Raw genomic sequence first — 19866 nt, 5'->3', positions numbered from 1 at the left:
AACTAAGATATAAGTTTGTGTTGGTCTTAGGTGGCTTGGTGCAAGTCACAATGCTGTCCAAAGAACATGTTTCTTTAAACTTTTGAATTTGGATGTGCTTGTGACAACTGGTGTCAGGTTGTAACTTAATGTGGCTGGGATAAAGTATTGTTTTTATCATTTCATGGTAATTTTTCATGTCAAGTAGTTGATGTTCTTTTCATTGATCCAGTGTATGATGGGGAGGACTGAAATAACAATGTCAATGCTTTGGAAGATCTGATAATGACATAGTTACTTCCATTGTTTGTGCAAGGTACTCCTTGTTTTACCCACGTCTTACTTCAAATTTATTTAGTAATTTTTTTTGTATCATTAGCTTTTGAGCATGCATACCTTTGAGTTAATTATCTAATGCCCCCAACTGGTGGCAGATGGGACTCAATTAAATGCAGTGGACACTATTCGTAACACTTGTCCCTGCTATTTCCAAACCAGAAGTGCAGCAAACATGCATTACAGCATAGACAAAGTAATGACTGTGAGTTATCTTCATTACTGGTACTATAATCAAAAGAAATTCATTTATGCATACATGGGTAATGCCTCTCCTCGACCATTTCATTGTCAACAAAAAGGCAATTCTCAGTTATAATATTTTCCCTCATTAGCCCTTTGATGTATTCAGATATTGCCTGCCATTGACTAGAACTTCATGGCCTCTCTCCGGTAGTATCTTGGACTTCTAGTTATTATTCCTTGATCCAATCGGCAGATCAGAGGTCGTTAAATTGTTCAAGAAGTGTAGCTTGTTTGTAACCTTGCGAATTGATACTGTCTAGTGCAGGATTGTTTACATAACTAATGGATTTACATCTGATAACTATATGAATCGCGATATACACTGGGAGAAACAATTCAGCTTACATGAGAATGTTTATATTGGCATGTAGAAAAGAGATATTTGTTTTGCAACATGCTATTATTTTATTTAGTTCTAGTTGCCGATGTAAAGGAGTACAAGGGTATGAATGATATTATAAACAGATCATTCACTACTGTTTCATCTTAAGCAAATCATTTGCCACAGTATTTCTATAATATTCATGCATTGATTTATCAACAGACAGGGAAGGTGAATATTGTATGATACATCACTTATGTCCATTTCACTTGGACTATGCGCCAAAAACAATTGAGTAGAGACTGATATCTACTTTGGTTCAACAGCTGAGAACGAATATACACTGTTGTAATCAAAGGTGTTGCTACTACTTTCATCATTCATAGGCAAATGTTCTGCATAAGGATCTTGCCCCTTTGCATTTCCAAATTGTTCAGGTGATAGAGATGCTGAGATTAACAATTGTGCCCCCTCATTCTGTATGATGATCTCAAGTTCCTTCACAACATCATTCATTGTTGGGCGGTCCACAGCAGATTCTTCTACACATTCCATAGCCAACTGCACGAATCTCCTGAAGCCAATTAATTTAGCTGAATCCCGGATTTTTGGATCGATTAGGCCCTTCAAGCCATAGTATTCTTGATCATACTGATCTATTGCCGTCCTGATCTCACGGACAATGTACCTGCCTTTCTCTATGGGCTGCCTGGCAGTCATTAGTTCTAGCAGAACAACTCCAAAGCTGTATACGTCACTCTTCTCAGAGAGCTGTTGTGTCATGTAATATTCAGGATCCAAATAGCCCTACCAATAATGCAAAAGAGGAATCAGCAAAAGTTTTCTTTCTCCAAAAAGAAATCGTGCCCATAGAATATCCAAAATACATATTACATACCAGTGTTCCCTTTACTTGCGTAGAAACGTGACCCTTTTGTGTGTCAGATACTAGCTTTGAAAGACCAAAATCAGCAACCTTTGCATTGAGACTTTCATCCAAAAGTATATTGGTTGATTTGATATCTCTGTGTATGATTGGTGGATCAGCAAGTTCGTGGAGATATGCTAGACCTTTTGCTGAGCCAATGGCAATTCTGAGGCGCTTCTTCCAATCCAAGTTTACTCCTCCTTTACCTGCGGTCAAGTCATGGTTATATCCTATGTTATTGCGAAGGCACATGCTGTTAGGTAAAATGTGGTGTTACTTATAGTGAGTAATGTAGATGATACCCATCAGGTTCTCCCTTAATGTCCCATAAGGAATATATTCGTAAACCAACATCTGTTCCCCTTGTTCGTAGCAGAAACCCACTAAGGTCACTAGGTTCTTGTGATGAACCCTGGACAGCAGCTCTATCTCATTCTTGAACTCAGCTGCACCTTGCATGGATCCTTGCTGTGCTCGTTTTATTGCAGCTATTTGCCCATTTGCGAGTGTCCCTTTGTACACCTTTTAACAGAGTAAATAGGGCATTAGATGCTTTCACAAACACTTGTTTCTGCTTGTGAGCAGGTCAGCATGGCAATTTAATTACCTTCCCATATCCTCCAGATCCTATCTCATTGATTTCTGAGAAATTATTGGTGCATTTTTTCAGTTCCTCAAATGAAAAGTATCTTGCACCCTTCAGTTGCGGTGCATCTCCATTGTCTGTACCACCAGCTCCCCATGATGCTGTGGCACCAAATCAACAACAAGAACAAATTATATTTCTAATCTTTGGTGTGCATTGAATTAACTTAGCAGCTAGCTCAAAATGGATATATGTGATGCATCTTCCATGAGATTGAAATTTAATTGTGAAATAACACATTACCAAAAGGATTTGTAGTTCGCTCTACTGCCTCCTTGGCTATCCTTTTCTGTCGTAGAGCATATATTGCTACCAGAATTAGGCCAACAATAAGGACACAGCCCGCAATTGCGATTCCAATTATTGCACCTTTGCCCATTGAGGATTTTTTATTGATGGGACCTGAAATGGATAATTAGCAATTCAAGATACATCAGACAAAGGGTGAACTGTACAAACCTCTGTAGCATACTATTTACATACCTGGAAAGTATGTGCTTGCTATGAAGCTGTATGGTCCAAACGCAGTTGGGGCTTTAAAAGTTTGGTTGACCAGAGCAGTACTGATTCTTATAACATCTGAGCGATTGAAGCTCGTTCCACTGACTGGAAAAACCTTCACTGTGAATGTTAGAGGTGCTCCTGGACTGAATTCTACATTGGAAAGGGCAACTGATCCTGGTGCCAGGCTAAGGTTCTGCACGAGTGTTGACTCCAGAATTTTGAACAATGCGGGGCTTGTGACATCAGAGAAGGCAGGTGCTCGGAAGATCATCAGACCCTGAAAGGGATTGGTGCACACACAGTTCTGTGAAGTGACTGGACTTGCTGACTGATCAGTGGGGCATGGAATGGCAGCACATGGGCCAAGGTTAGTGGCGTATGGCACTTGTTGTTTTTCCTTGAGTGTGCAGAAACTAATGTTATCGAAGCATACAGGATTCCCTATTAATCTGGACAGGAACAAAAAATGAGATAGTTAGCAATGCATGCCACTCAGAATGCAAGCATGTAATTATTTCTGCTTGAGAGGACAATGCTTACATAAGGCTGTTGCTGTAGCTTGTTACATCTGCTTCTATGATATGATTAATTGTCAAGTTAACAACCCGCAACTGTGAGCTGATATTACCTGTCATATTAAGTTTCCCACTGAATGCATTCCTAGCTAGTGATCTGCATTACAAGTTATGACATAACAAGATGCACAAAAAATTACTCAGCTGAAACTTTCTATGGATATTCAAGAAATTTGTGGCACAAGCATTGATGAATTACACTTGTTGCAGGTTGGGTAAACTGAACAGAGCACTAGGGATTGTTCCAGTAAGATCATCATTTTCCATAAATCTGCATATCCAACGATAAACTTTATCTGTATTGTAGCATTAAATTTAATATTCACTTTGTTAATCCTAAAACTCACATGCTATTCAGGGATATCAACGTTGAAAACCATCCAGGTGCTGGTGAGCTTGGGAAGTTATTGTTGCTTAGGTCTCTGCTTGGAGAAAGAAAAAATTAACAGCAGAAAAGAATTATTAACTTGAATGTTGATATATTTTTCTTACACATAATCTAACTGAGTTAAACTGGTGAGATCTGGCACTGCCCCGTTTAGTAGGTTGTTCGCTAAGCTCCTGCACGAACGAAAGGGATATTTGCAATGTCATTTTCAAGTACCATGAAATATCTCTGATGTTCATTAAAATTTAGTTACTTACAGTTCCATCAGGTTACTTAGGTTGCCAATACTATCGGGAACTGGACCGCTGAACTGGTTATGATCTAGTCGGCTGGCATGCAATAAAAATTGTAAAAATGTTTAAAAAGACGTGTAAGACTGGTGCCAAATATGATTGATTTGGTCCTTACATTATTTGAAGTGATGTGACTTGTCCAAGGGATGTTGGGATTGGTCCAGTAAAGTTGTTATTGTCAAATATCCTGGAATTGATTACAGAAAGTGGGTGACTTACTGAGGTGAAATTAAAGAACAGAAAGTAGCTATTGCAAACGCAGAACACAGCTTACGCATGTATAAGGTTCATCCTGCCATTGAAAAGGCTTTCGCTCATTGGGCCTGTCAACTGGTTCTCACTGAAGTGGCTGTTCATTGCATGGATATAACCATAAGGAATTAGCAAATTTGTTTTTTATTCTTTTTATGCTCGAGTTGGTACAATATTTCAGAACTTACAAATGCCTAGCTTTGACGAGTTGATTCAACCCTGGAGAAACTGGTATTTGTCCTGACAGCTGATTCGCAGACATGTCCAACCAGATAAGATTTGAAAGAAGGCCAAGTGTTGGTGGAATTCCACCAGTGAAATCATTTGAGTTTAGTGCCCTGCGCAAGGAAATAATTAATTGAGTTCACCTGATGAACAGAATATTGTCCATTAGATATCTTCTCCAAATCTGAGTGATTTCTTACAGGAATGTGAGCTGTGATAAGTTGCCTATCTCTCTTGGGATATTTCCACTGAAGCTGCATCCAAGCAAAATCCTGAGAAAACCAAGATATGTCAGCCTCCCCCTCTCTTTTCTTTTTTTTGGTGATCTTTGCAGATCCCTCAGAAAACAAATGCAGTGTTTATCATTATCACGAAATGTCATTTCTTACAGAGTTGTGAGCTGCTTCAGATTTCCAATTTTTGGAGTAAGTGGACCTCCAAGATTTAGGTTGTTAGACAGATCCCTGCATGTAATGTCAGTAGCTTAACATTTGTTCTCTGTTCTTGATCTCTAAGGTAAACTGGTGGGCAGCATCTAACTGACTGTAGTTCTATGTGTTCTAATGGTATTTTCTTGGGAAAATACTAAATTGTTATTGTTGCTAAGTTGAGTTATTTTCATAGTAGGACATAGGACTCACAGATATGTCAAAGCAGATAGTTGGCCTATGGCGTTGCTTAGTGTACCTTGCAGATTCATGCTTGGTAATCTCCTGCAAATACCAGGTTTCAGCACAGTATTTGATTATTTGCTAACAAAAGAAGGTTAATTGAGCACTCACACTTCTGTCACCCTTCCATTAGAACAGAAAATTCCATCCCAGGAGCTGCAGGGATCAGTTGAACCTGTCCAGCTTTTTGGTCCATTCTGCCAGTTATTCATCAAAGCCTGAAGCGCAGCAACTGCAAAATTCATTTAGCTAACATTATTCGAGCATTTTTTTCATTAACAACTCTAGTAGTTGGTTCTTTTACCCCTTCTTAATTTAATGACGGGCAGTCCTGCTGGTTCAGGGGGGAAAAACTCTATTATTAGATCTCAGTATCTCTCTTCTATCTTAGTTCTTAGGGACATAAAGTCAATGAATCTTCTCATCGTTTAGATATTATGAACTCATTCATACCAGAGGTATATAATATATATGCAAATATCATTTCAGAACATTCAAAGAAAGTTCGGTCTAAGAAAGGATTGTACCAGCCAAAAAGAAACAGAGGAAGAAACAGTGATCAGTGTTCAGTTTCACCTTTTTTATCCTGAGGATGAGGACATACTTCATTTAGTATCATGGCATGCTAATTTTTTTCACTGACCTCGTGTGGATATTTTTACATTGCAGTTTTGTACTTCCTTGACTAAAGAACTGTCTCAAAAACATTAACTCAAAAGCAATACACTGACTTGTATTGAACAATCTACTTGTTTTTGTTGAATAGAAACCATTCTAAAAATAAGATTAACAAATTTGGAAATAAACAGAACTTTGATGTAAGTGAATGCAGTTTATATGATTTTTTTTCTGGTAGAAACTAGATATCCATTGTAATTGAAACGTTCTCACCTTATACTCCTGGTAGAACTAATCTAGCTCAACCTTTTTTCAGGTCAACAGGCACTCTGTGAATAATTGTATCCTAAAAAGAAGGCAGCATGCTTCCTATATCCTGATGCAATGCAAAAATATCAAGGCTTACCATCTTGGGAGTTTGTCTGGCTGAAGCTTGGCTGGAGCCCTACCAGGAGAAATAACAGAAGCAGCAGCCGCTGCATCGCCACTGTGCCGCACCCTCCAGGCTAGGCCTCCACACAAATCAAAGTTGCACCAGATCACAGCTAACTCTGATGGCTGTCCTTGGAGAAGTCTATGCACAAGCTAGCTAATGGACGAGCCAGCAGCTACCAAATGGCGCCGCACTCCTTGCTGAGGTTGGAACCAGGCAAAGAAAATAACCTTTCAAGGAAAACAATCTTACATAACCAGATTCAGAAGAATCTCTCATCAATTATCGCCTAAGCTGCGTACCCAGTCCAAGCAACGGATATGCTCATAAGAACACACACATGCAAGGTTATTGGAGGCCTTAAACAAGTCTGCAAGAGAGCTCGGTTGAACTGATCAAAACATGAAATGTTTGATGAAATGTTCCCCGTTAGTAGTGGGGCAGTTGCTTCTGGCGGCTGGGGCCTCATCCGGGTAATAGCTTAAAAATTGCTCCATTCTGAGCTTTGATCCGGTCATTTTTGTTAATTAACAAAGTTAATACGGCCAAGAGTTGGACTTTTGTGCCATGGCCCACAGTTCAGAAACATGTTATGCTGTTCAACTGCTGTATTTTTTAACCCCTAGTGTATGGAGCTGAGAACCGGATTTTTCTGTCCAGTTCTTTGTCACCTGCTGCCAGCCCTGCTGATGTGGAAATGGCATCATGACAAGGATATTATGTAAGTATGCTTTGAGTTCCCTTGAATGCACCTGTTGTTTGATCATGAATCGGTTTTTCATCCTTGAGAAATCTGTTTTCTTTCCCCCGGAATACAGAGAAACTCTGATAAGTGATCTTTCAGTTAAATTTGAACATTGGATCTTATTACGCAGGTTTCTCACGGAACACCAGAATCTGCAGATGATTCTACTACTCTCCTTGGAATCATTAGAAGGTCAGCAGGACAGATGGTTCGGTATGACCTGGCTGTAGCATAAATTATTCAACACTCTTTAATCAAATGTATTCGGCTGGGTCTGAGTGTCTGACTGTTGTTTTTTGTTTTCATCTTGATGGTAGGCGCCGAGGTGGAAGCAGGCTATGTTATATGTTCCTGATTGAGAATGGATCAGGAAGGCCAAGTTTTGGATGCACCTGCTCAACTGCTTCCTGTTGTTGGGATTGCTGGATAAATTATGGTGCATGACTGCCAGAAAATGCAGCCGAGGCAGCAGGAAGGACGGCTTGCACACAGAAGGTTCCTTCAAAGGTGGAGCCAAAATGTGGCCGGCAGCCTGATGCTTGCACTGGCCGATCAAAGATTTCTAGATAGAAACGGTCCGTATTTTTCGTCCGTTGTTTCAGTGGTTGAACGGAGCCTGCCAGTACTTTTTCGTGGATGATGCAATGTGGTTCTCGGGACTCTGGGGAGGATAGTGATTTGGTGAACGGTCAAGGGAAAAGACATGGTTCGTTTACCTGTTCCGAATTCAACTATTCAATTCAATGGTGTTTAGAACAAGTTAACTTTGATAGCTCTACCCGGTATCTGCAATACCCAGGTACCTGTAGGCTAGCACATGAATTGTGTGCGACGAGAATTATGGCCAAGTCCATTTCATTTCTAAACCAAGTTTAATTCGGTGGACAAAGCTTTGTCAGGCCAAAAATGCTGATCGTGCACGACAAATAGCAACACGTCAGGCTACACGTCAAACTGAAATGTTTTCCTTGTACAATATGCTAGTTGTGATACTGAAATCCCCCCAACTCGCCTATTTCCTAACGAGCTCATATATATTCATTGTCTGCGACCACAATGCACAGCGACAACCGACGACCCTGCAGAGGTGGAAGCGAGTCTGATCAGTGATCACCATGCAACCGTGCAAGTGGAGAGTTCACAAAAGAAATTTCGACGGGAAAAAAAGGTGCAACTAGTATGATGATGATTAGTGTTTTGACTTTTGAGAGCGTCCGATCCATTCGAAAACAACACAACACTTAACACTCGCAGACACTTTAACACTTAACGTGACACAACAGAACACAGGGATCCCTCAGGCCAAACGCCAACAACAACACGCCTGGAAATCGATCGATGGCTGCTGCAGATTCTGGAGGCAAGCGGCGGAGAGAATTGGAGCACGGCGCGGCGGCAGTCGGCGAACGCGCGCCGAGGCGGAGTCAGAGCTGGGCGCACACGCACTGACGCACGCATGAACGGGCGACGCCATCGTGTAGACCGGAGCCTGTCAAAATGGCACGAGGTCGCCGCGGGGAGGGAGCAAATGACGCGAGCCCCAGGCGTTTTCTATCCTGGATGCAGCTCGCTATGCCAGGCCATGTTGCTAGTTAACTATACATTAAAAAAAATGGAGCAAGTGGATGTACTCCAAAAGAAAAACTAGGTCACTATCGGGCGCGCTCTCGCTGTGAATTTGACTATCCAGTGGTCTTTGGAGATACGATAGTATACAAGCAAAAGAAAAATGCACCCAAATTCATTTTGCAAAATACTTGTAACTACTGTGCCATTTCTATTTTTCTAAGGGAGGTACACATAGTCTTTTTTTTTGAGGGGGAAACAAATGTATAATACTAGCACTCAAAGTCAGACTACATGGTGCCGGAACATACCAGGTTCTGGCAAACATGCCGGAACGAGGCCCGTCTCTGGAGCGAGCGTTTCCGACTGGACGAGCGAGCAATCCCCGATGCATGGTGCCTGATTTTTGGTTCAATGTAATCTGAAACAGAATGGAATCCCCCCATCCTCTGCAATCCATGATCCCCCCCCCCCCCCACACACACACACACACACACCCTGTTTTTTGTAATGCTAATTATCACAGTGTAAAGACTTTGGCCTTTGACCCCTCAAAAAAAAAAAGTCAGACTACATGGGCTTTGTGTGACAAGGCCCATGGACGAGGACAGGAGAAGGAATGTCTGGTAATTGGAAAAAGTCCTCCTGACGTCCCTCATGTATTGCGGAAGTCCGACTTTCATCCCTCGTCTGCAAAACCGAGTATCTGGCATCCCTCTTTGATATAGTGTAATGTTCGGATGATAATTAGAAGGGCTAAATATGAGCTAATTATAAAACTAATTGCAGGATATTGTGCTAATTCAGGAGATGAATCTATTAAGTCTAATTAATCCATCATTAGCAAATGGTTACTGTAGCACCATATTGTCAAATCATAAACTAATTAGGCTTAATAGATTTGTCTCGTGAATTAGACTCCATCTATACAATTAGTTTTTTAATTAACTGATGTTTAATACTTCTAATTAGCATCTAAATATCCGATGTGACATGTGCTAAATTTTTAGCACGAGATATCCAAATGGGACCTTAATCCGGTTGAGTTAGGACCCGAGGCTGTTTTGAGGGTGGTTTCGCTTACGTGGCGACACACAAGCACAGTCGACGTGGACTTAACCTGGTCCACGTAACGCAAGCACCGGAATCCTCTTTTCTTCCTCCCTCCCTCCGCTATTTCCTCCTCCGAGCCGAGCTACTCCGCCAGCCAAAGCCGTCATCCACTGGCCGTCCCCTTCAAATCCCCCACACCTGAACCTTCCTCACCTCGCGCTCAAACTCCACGACCCGCTGTTGACCCAGCCAATCTACTCCTTGGCGGCAATCGCCGGATTCCCAACCGCAGTGCACCACCGAGCCGCCATGACCACCATCCCTTCGCCGGCGCAGTACGCCCAGCACCGGCCATCTTCCTTCAATCGCCCGAGCCAACACCTAGATAACCTCCCTAGATACCTCCTCGACCTGTCCCCGCCGCTCGCCATCGTGTCCGCGGCCGGGAATGGACGATTCCCCGCCCGCCATTGCCGCGCCAAGACCGACCTCCACCCGCACGCCGACGACCACCCTCCGGTCACCATCTTCGCCGGCTAACTGCTCAAACCGAGCCGCGGTGAGACCATGTCCCACATGATCGCGCCCTTTCCCCGGTTTAGCTAAGTTGCCGCGCTCGATTTCAAGCTCGCCGCCGGAGCGCCGCCGCCGCTAGTCGCGGTTGGTGCTAGGGTTTGGGTTTCGGGGAGATAGGAGAGGGAGGATGTGCGCTAGGGTGTGGTGAACGTTCTGGGGTAGTCAAAGTGGTGGAAGAAGAAGCCCCCGCGCCGGCGTTGCCGCGCCGGCGTTGCCGCGCCACCGCCGCTCACCGGCCGCACGCCGGAGGTAGAAGAAGGCGAGGAACCTATCTGCGAGGAGAAAAGAAGTTTAGGGGGTTATGGGTAAATGTTTATCCACGTGGACCAGGTTAAATCCACGTCGACTGTGCTTATGTGTCGCCACGTAAGCGTAAACGATCCTCAAAACAGCCTCGGGTCCTAACTCAACCGGATTAGGACAGATGAGGGATGCCAGATATCCGGTTTTACGGATGAGGGACGAAAGCCAGACTTCGGCGAGACGTCGAAAGGACTTTTTCCATTCGGAAAGGGGTGGTAAAATGCAGCAACGTTCTTCCTTCCGTTTCTTCGGCGTCCGGAGATGGAGGCCTAGTAGAGAAACTGGAGCGATGGAGCTTGATTTTGGGTTAGTGGATGAACAAGAAGGGCGACTATTGTGCCGATCTCGCGAGCTATCCCCACGGCCATGACCTCAGCGTTGCCTTCGTCCGCCAGGTACGCCGACGCTTGAAAGCAGCGATTGTTATTCTTATACAAAGCAGAAATGCTAGGGTTTCAAGATTTACAGGAGTAGCAATGTTACTAGTTCCGAATTACTACTACTATCAGAAAACAAAGTAGCACCCACGATTGAATCCAAATGACATGTTAAAACAGGGAGTGCATGAGAAGAACTACGAAGATCATAAAACCCTGGGAGGACCTGGTGCTTGTGCTGTTCTGTGAAGTCACAGGATTTGCTGACTGGTTGTGGGGGCATGAAACGGCACCACATGGGTCTAGGTCACCTTGCTGCTGTTTCTTGAGCTTGCAGATACTAGTGTCATGTAAGCATATAGGATTGCCTGTTAACCTGGACAAAAAAACGAGATGAGTAACAATGCATGCAACTTAGCTGTACAAGTGTGCAATATTTTTTTAGAGAGAGAAGGATGTTTACATGAAGCTGATGTTGTATCCTGGGTCTACGTTAGCATCAGTGATTTGATTGTTAGTCAAATTAACCACACGCAGTAGTGAACTGATGTTACTTCTCATACTTACTGTCCCATTGAGTGCATTATTAGCTAGTGAGCTGCATTACAAGTCACAATAAAAAGACATAATTTATTCCGGTATAGATATGTTATTCAGAAATCTGTGGCACGGGACATGAAGAATTACACTTGCTGCAGCTGCGGTAAACTGAACAGAGCAGTAGGGATTGTCCCGGTCAGACCATCATTATCCATAAATCTGTATATCATTCAAAGCATAAACATCACTTATAATGTACTGTGGGTTACTGAATCCATTTCATATTCACTTCAATAATCCTTGGAAAACTCACGGGGTATTCAGGGATGTCAGTGTTGAGAACCATCCTGGTGCTGGTGACCTTGCGAAGTTATTGTTGCTTAGGTCCCTGCTGAGTCAAAGAAATAGAAGTCCTCAACATTAGAAAGAATCATCAACCTGAACCTTTGATATATTTGTCTTACAAATAATTTAGCTGAGTTGCATTAATGAGATCTGGCACCATCCCACTCTGTAGGTTGCTTGCTAAGTTCCTGCAACAACCAACAGATATTTGCAATTTAATTTGAAGCACCATGATATGCTCATTTTGTTGTTATTAGTTACTTACAGTTCCATCAGGTTACGTAGGTTGCCGATACTTTTAGGAACCGAGCCACTAAACTGGTTCTCATCTAGCAGGTGGCATGCAAAAAGAAATTCAAAACTGTTTATAGGGTTTTTAAGACTGATGCCAAATTATTTTGACTGGTACTTACATCATTTGAAGTGTTTGGACAAACCCAAGAGATTCCAGGATTGTCCCAGTAAATTTGTTCTTCTGAAAATACCTGATAATGAAACAGAAAGCAGTGAGATGGTACATATGATAGAGTAAATTACCTAACATGAATGAAGAACACAGCTTGCACATGTATAAGGGTCATGTTGGCATTGAAAAGGCTTTCGCTTATCGGACCTGTCAACTGGTTATCAGCAAAGTGGCTGTCGATTGGATAGATGGAACAAACATATGGTAATCAGCAAATTTGAACATCAATTTTTCGTTATTTATTTATATCCTAGAGGTGGTACAACATTTGAGAACTTACAAATGCTTTGTGCCAACAAGTTGATCCAACCCTGAAGTTGAACTTGTTGAAACTGGGATTTGTCCTGACAGCTGATTTGCTGTCAAATTCAATAAGAAAAGATTTGAGAGATGGCCAGGTGTTGCTGGAATTCCACCAGTGAAATTATTTGAGTTTAGGGCCCTGCATGAAAACAATTAGTTAATTGAATTTGCATTATGTACAGAACCGTGTCCATTGAGGATCTCCATCCAAGCTGGAGGGAATTCTTACAGGAAGGTGAGCTGGGTTAAATTTCCTATCTCTTTTGGAATATTGCCATTGAAGCTGCATCCTTGCAAATTCCTTAGAAAACCAAGATACATCAGCTTCTCCACTTTGTTTTCTTTGGTGCTCTTCAGGCCCCTAAAAGATAATTTAGTGCTTTATATAGTGGAATGCCATTTCTTACAGAGTTGTGAGCTGCTTCAAATTTCCTATGTTTGGAGTGAGTGGGCCACCGAGATTTGGGTTGTTAGGCAGATCCCTGCATGCATATTATCTCAGTAGCCTAAACATATGTTTCTCCGTTCATGATCTCTAGATGAACTCGTCGGTTGTAGCATCTCATTAGTGTATCTCATAGTTACCCAGGTACTGAAGATTTATTGTTGGCTACATTAAGTTCCTCTCAAACTAAGCAATGAAGTACTCACAGATATGTCAAAGCAGTGAGTTGGTCGATGGTGCTGCTTAATGTACCTTGCAGATTCATGCTTGGTAATTTTCTACAAGGACCAAGTTTCAGTTTGCGGATACTGTTGTGTAATTCTTCGATAGAAAGGTTAATCAAGCACTCACACTTCTGTCACCCTCCCATTAGAACAGGAAACTCCATCCCACGAGGTACAGGGATCAGTTTGTCCTGTCCAGCTTTGCGGTACATTCTGCCAATTCTTCGTCAATGCCTGAAGCGCTGCAACTGTAGAATTCATAAAGCAACATTAACTCAATTACTTTTGCATCAACAGATACATCCATCTTGGATCGAAGTATCAATGAATCTTATTGATATGAGAAGTATGTGCAAATGTCATATTGCAGAATTCAAAGAAACAAGGGTTGCTTCGTTTTCCACTCAGTTGTACCAGCAAGAAATAAGCAGTACTGATATGGCTCAACTCCTTTTTTCAGAGCAACATCCACTCAATGAGTAAATAAATAACCCCAAATAGGGAGGCAGCATTCGTCCTGTAACCCGTTGAAATCCAGAAGGCTTACCATCTTGAGAGTTTGTTTGGCTGGAGCTTGGCCGGAGGCCTACCAAGAGCAGGGACAGAAGTAGGACGCGCTGCATTGCCAGTTGCCACTGTGTTGTGCACTTCTGGTCCTGACCTCCAAGGTGATGTGAGGCCAGCACAGTTGAACTGGTGACTGATCAGAAGATGAAATCGTTTGAGACAACGTTCCTGCATTCCTCTTTGGTACTCCATCCGTTCCAATTATATGTCATTTTAGTTTTTTTAGGTTTATAGATATTATTATATATCTAGATATAGTGCATAATAATATCTATGAATCTAGAAAAGTCAAAACGACTTACAATCTGGAACGAAGGGAGCGGTACTTAAGTATTGCTCCTTTTGAGCTCCAATCAGTCATTGTTTTGTTTTTTTCCTTTTTGAAGAAAATCGATTCAGTCATCATCATTCCTTAAACTAATTTAGTTGGGCCACAGGTTAGATTTGCGTGTGTTGGCACCACTTGCTTTACTTGATACTTGTCAGTTTGGTTCAACTTGTTCAGCTAAGGGCCATAGGAGCTGTGAAAAGTATTCAGGCAGAGTCAAGGCTGCCAACCCTGCTGATACGTAAATGGCATCATGAGTTCATGGCAACGATTAATAGGTATGTTACATATGCTTCGAGTTGAGATGAAAAAGCGCATATTGTTACTTGATACATTCTGAATTAGGCTGCATTTGGTTCCCTGCACCGATGCATCCTGGATGGCTTTGTGGGGTCCACCCATCCCACCATTTGCTTGCCAGTTCGCTCAGATCGAACGATCTCGTTCAGGACCGAACCGTCCAGACGCATCGAATATTCTCCATAGATATTGTATCCCTCCATGCGGAAAAAACACCGAACGGCGCCGTCCAGGACGAGCGCCTCGCTTGCATCTCGCTCGCCTCCCACCCCTTCCCCTCTCCGGCGACACGACCTTCCCTCCCGCAAGAGCCACACGGACGGACTGCTGCTGTGCTGGTCGTTCTCTCCTAGCGGCTCCTTCATGAACTCCCCAGATAATTGACCCCTCCCCATCCTTCCTATCTCTGATACCTAATTGGATTGAATCATCGGCTACGAAGGGGTCTTATCTCCTGGATTTCTTATCTATTTGGGCAGTCGAGATACGATTCGGTCTTGGTGATTTTTTTTATTGCAAAATGCAATGCTGTCCTCCGATACAATCTTCACGTAATAGCATGTGTGTTGCTTCATGGGATTATATTCTATTATCTGAATTAAACCTTATTTAATGTTTGCATTCCCCTGGGTAATGTAGATGGAGGACAGGGAGCTTATAGACGGAAAAAAACTTGTAAGCTCCCTGTACGGTGGTTTTGTTTGTGTCAGTCCAGACTGAGAAAAGAAAAGACAACGTATTTCCTATGCTCCAATGGAGGATAGAGATAAGAAAATGATTGACTACCTAAACAGAAATTATAAGGATGACACAACCTGCACCAAAATGATAAGACTTAAGAGAGGTCCTTTCTTTAAGTTGTTACTGCTCTTTTGATGTATGATAACAATGTGTGGTAGCTATTATAAAGTAGTTCCATATGCATGCAACACTATGGATAATGTCTGATTGTAATATGGACCTCTTAATATAATATATATTACTGGTGTTAATTTTATTCGACATTTATTACATACGTGTTTAGCAAATTATTGTAACAAAAAAAAGTACATAAGTGGGACAAATCAAAAAAAAATTTGGAGGGATCGTATAGGTAACCAAACAAAGTGTACCAACTCGCACCATCCCATTCAGCTAACCAAACAAAAATAATGTATCATGCCATGTACAACCAACCAAACACCATCCAGGATTATCCCATCCATCCTCTATCCATCCAGGATGACCTATCCCATTCAACCTCATCTAACCAACCAAACCTCGTCTAACCAACCAAACGCTACCTTATTTGGCAGGTTTCCTCAAGGACTCAATAAGATCTGAAATTGTGACCATGAATTCGCAGAGGATTCCCTTGTTTTCCTTGGAATCTTTATAAAATTAGCATCGCAAGGCTCATTGTGACCTGTAAAAAAATACTCTCTCCGTTCCAAATTATAAGTCGTTTTAGCATTCTATATTTATAGATTTTACTATGTATCTACTGTCTAGACATACCTATATATTTAGGTGCATAGCAAAAACTATAAATTTAAAAATACTAAAATGACTTACAATTTGGGACGGAGGGTGTACAATTCGATCAATGTTTTTTTAAGTCTTAACTAAGCTTGTTCGGCAGCGGATGGAGACTACTGCAGTGCTACTTATCCACCAAATGGGAAATTTTAATTGGTCAGGAAGGCGAAGCTTTGGACGCACCTGGCCAATTTCTGTCCCTTGTTGCCATTGCCGAAAGCTTCACAAGGCTTGTGAATTTCGGCCCGACGCGTACCAGAAAAATGCAGCCGATACAAGCCTTTTGCATAGAGCCAAAGTTGCCGGCTGGCCGGCAGCCGGCGTCCTGAGCTCCAGCCGCCGGCCGGAAGACACGCACGCCCAGGGGCGCAAGCGACACTGTATCAGGCCTTGCTCGGCCATTCCCATTTGGTCCAGCCCATGTGAAAATGAAGCAACTTGATCCCAGCGAGAAGTAAGCCCAGGCCCAGAACACGAGGAGAGGCGAGCCTTTGCACTTTTAGCCCTCCTCTCTTCTTGTCACAACTTGTGTAGTGAAGAAAACCTGGGAGAGATGCCAAAAGGTAGAATCCTTGCAGCTCATGAAGAAGGCATACGTCATACGTGAACACGGCAGCTAGTAGAGGCTATCGCGTATCGTATCACCATCGTTGGAATGGAGCACCGTCGCGACAGCGCGTTTCACGGGGGACCGTGGGCTCGGACGATCGATAAAGCCGGCCCGGCCATAAATGCAGTTGCGCCGCGTCTTGCCTCCTGCAACAGTACTGGCTCTGGCTTGCCGTGCGTGGGGACGAACTCGTAGTACGATCCGTATCGTACGGCTTTGATTGAAGGCTTGAAGATGAATGTGCGTGTGGTGCCCGAGCAGCCACGTGTTTTCTTCGATGGATTTTCTCTACCAGCTGCAACATGCTGCTGTTGCAGGGATCGATCGTACCCCTTCCATGTCAAATTGCAATGTCATTTTAATTTTTTAGTTTATAAATATTATTATGCATATATCTAGGTGCATAATAATATCTATAAATTTAGAAAAATTAAGATGACCTCCAATTTGGAACGAAGGGAGTATATATTACTAAGAAATGGATAATTCCGGCAGAGGGTTATGTTACTCCTAACCACCTCATCGATCACCATAAACCATCTGCGTATGTTTCTTTCGCTGTCTGCCCTCCCCGTACGTGCTCCGATTGATCCGAGTCCGACGACGCACCGGCCAATCATTGGCACGAGCTAGCATGTTGACGACCCGCGACCCGTTTGTCCCCTTCCTCCCCCTTCTCGTCCCTGGGAAACGAGACGACGCCGCTCAACTATTCTATTCGTAGCAGCATGTTCCCGTTGCTCTGCCCTGGACGAGGGCATCTGCGTATGGTCGTCAGTCGTCACCATTTCTTCGTGTACGAACGCCTAGCCTATTCAGCGGCCGAGTCACTCAGCTCCAGCCTTGCCTTCCTGCTACTCATTCAGTAGCGAGCGCAGGGATAAAGCAAGCAGCCGCCTGGATTCCTGGCTACTGCTTGAAGCGAAGTCAAGCGGCTTTACGGGCAGCCACGGTGGGAGCAAGTTATCATGCCGCCCACCCCCACTGGCCGAGCCGGCCAGCCGGGCGCCTGCTCCCGGCCGGGTGATCACGGATCGGCCGCAGAGCTGGCGAGGAAAATGGAAGGCGCTGCACATCTTGCAGCCACATGTCGTCCCGGCCGCTGCGTGCAGCGCACCGGAAATAGTAACGGGCCACAGCTCGTTCCTTGGGGCTCCTTTTTTCACTTTTTATTAAAGTCGTGACAGCTTTGCTCGGCGTGACGAGGGACCAGCACGTACAAGCAACAAAAAATCTCCGTCGATCTTTAAAAAAAAAGAGTCTTCGTCGCAGGGGAAAGAAAAACACAAACGATCGACCAATGTCCTCTTGTAATCTCACGGATCTCGCAAGTCAAGAAGATCGACAATCTCTTCCGCGACCATAAATGGGCGATCATGTCCATCCAAAAGGGAGCGGCCGGCCGGGCAGCGCAAAGCGCGAGAACACTAACGCCGGCAACGTGAGATGTTACTGCCCCTTTTCGCTTTCCTTCCGACGGCCGGGTGCCGAGATCGGAGCCGCGATGCGGTCTGATCTCTGGTGCTGCTGGTGCCGTATAATTTTCGGCGGAACCGGAGAGGCCAACAGCGATACGCGAACCGACGACTCCGGCGGGAGGACGCATGCGAATGGAATGGTTGGATGTGGACTGACGGATCCGCGGAAGGCGGACACCAAAAGCTCAGAGCGTCACTGTCTAGCCCATGGTTCGGAATTCAGAAACTTTTTCTTTTTTTTTGAAACGACATGGTTCGGAATTCAGAAACTTTTTCTTTTTTTTTGAAACTAACCATGGTTCAGAAGCTGCCTGGAATGGAAGACGAACACGTTGAAGGCTCGTGTGTAGTTAAAAATGCAGTCCCGTGTTCTATTCGTGAACAGTGAAGCATATACGGTGCGCTTGCTGTACCGACGAGGAAGGCGTAACTGCAGCTTGGAAGGAGTTGGCAGACCGATCGGGGCAAAAGCAAAGATAAGCGGAAAAGGGCTTTTGCATGTGGTGACGGTTGGTGAGTGGTGACCATGAGGAGAGGTGTGGAGGAGGAGCGCAAGGACTCGTTACCTCATCCAGCAATACGGGTTGTCTTTTCCTTTAAGTTAACTGACGACGTGGGTGGCCTATGATCCGGCCTTCTTCGTGATGCAATGCAATCGGCAGGACCACTAGGGTAAAGTCGCAACGGAACGCACAGCTCATGAGAGGGACGGTAATTTGGGAATCAAGCTACCTGAGAACCGGAACGATGCTCACGAGCACGCGCACACCTTTGGCGGTGTTTGGTTCCTTCCCTTAGCCCCTGTCATATCGAATATTTAGATACTAATTAGAAGTATTAAATATAGACTATTTACAAAACCCATTACATAGATGGAGGCTAAACGGCGAGACGAATCTATTAAGTCTAATTAGTCCATGATTTGATAATGTGCTGCTACAGTAACCATTTGCTAATTATAGATTAATTAGGCTTAATAGATTCATCTTGCCGTTTAGCCTCCATCTGTGCAATTAGTTTTATAATTAACTCATATTTAGTCCTCCTAATTAATCTCCGAATATTTGATATGACACGGACTAAACTTTAGCTCGAGAAACCAAACGCTCCCTTTATATAAGCATGAAGATGAGTACTTCGCTAGTTTTAGGCCCCACTTACCAAAACTCCAACTCTGAGATCCACCTCGGGCTTGAAGTTTACACTGTAAAAATAAATCGGTTCAAGTATTTGTATTTTTTTTTGTCTTGTTTGAAAACCAAATGATTCGCCTAAACATTCGCCCTGTTCGCTTCAGCTTATTCAGCCGGCTTATCAGCCACCGAACAGTATTTTCCTCTCACAACAAATCAGCCGTTTCAGCTTTTCAGCCGGCTTATAAGCTGAAGCGAACAGGCCCATATTGGTGTATCTAGTTGGTGTATGGCAACATTGTAGTGAATAGTGCTGATGCGACATATCTAATGTAGGATAGGGTAGAATATGATGTTTAAGGATATAGCACTGGAGAGGCATTGAAATAAATAGGAGGGAAAGAAAAAAAAATAGAACAAAGAAAAACAGGAACATGATCAATAAGATTTAAGTAGAATCTCTCCCCGACTTCTAAAAAAATACGAGAGCAGGTAGGATTGGAGGAACAATGTCGGGGCGATTGTGTGCCAAGCAAGATAGCCGATGTGGCAGATGGAAAGGCATGTGATCAC

General features: G+C 43.4%; 1 protein-coding gene and 2 long non-coding RNA genes across 3 annotated transcripts; 2 read left to right on the top strand and 1 right to left on the bottom strand.

Annotated features, from left to right (window-relative positions):
- Nucleotides 1-1047: 1047 nt before the first annotated feature.
- LOC101761780 (probable leucine-rich repeat receptor-like protein kinase At5g49770) lies at nt 1048-7068 on the bottom strand. Its single transcript, XM_004970311.3, has 19 exons — nt 6390-7068; nt 5477-5597; nt 5336-5407; nt 5084-5158; nt 4895-4966; nt 4658-4807; nt 4492-4566; nt 4333-4404; nt 4182-4253; nt 4029-4097; nt 3884-3958; nt 3736-3807; nt 3502-3633; nt 2941-3410; nt 2701-2859; nt 2419-2558; nt 2114-2333; nt 1782-2017; nt 1048-1690 (listed from the first exon to the last, which is right to left on the bottom strand). The coding sequence occupies exons 1-19, from the start codon at nt 6463-6465 to the stop codon at nt 1193-1195; spliced, it is 2856 nt and encodes a 951-aa protein (XP_004970368.1). The 5' UTR covers nt 6466-7068; the 3' UTR covers nt 1048-1192.
- On the top strand, nt 6996-8083 carry LOC101765997. Its single transcript, XR_001164036.2, has 3 exons — nt 6996-7137; nt 7292-7374; nt 7479-8083. It is a non-coding gene; the product is annotated as an uncharacterized LOC101765997 (long non-coding RNA).
- A 1813-nt stretch (nt 8084-9896) lies between these two features.
- Nucleotides 9897-14489, top strand: LOC111257382. The gene is made up of 2 exons (XR_002677784.1): nt 9897-14109; nt 14432-14489. It is a non-coding gene; the product is annotated as an uncharacterized LOC111257382 (long non-coding RNA).
- Nucleotides 14490-19866: the final 5377 nt, after the last annotated feature.

The sequence above is a fragment of the Setaria italica genome, chromosome V (assembly GCF_000263155.2).
Source record: "Setaria italica strain Yugu1 chromosome V, Setaria_italica_v2.0, whole genome shotgun sequence".
Lineage (NCBI taxonomy): Eukaryota > Viridiplantae > Streptophyta > Magnoliopsida > Poales > Poaceae > Setaria > Setaria italica.
This window is presented reverse-complemented; position numbering and strand designations above follow the sequence as displayed.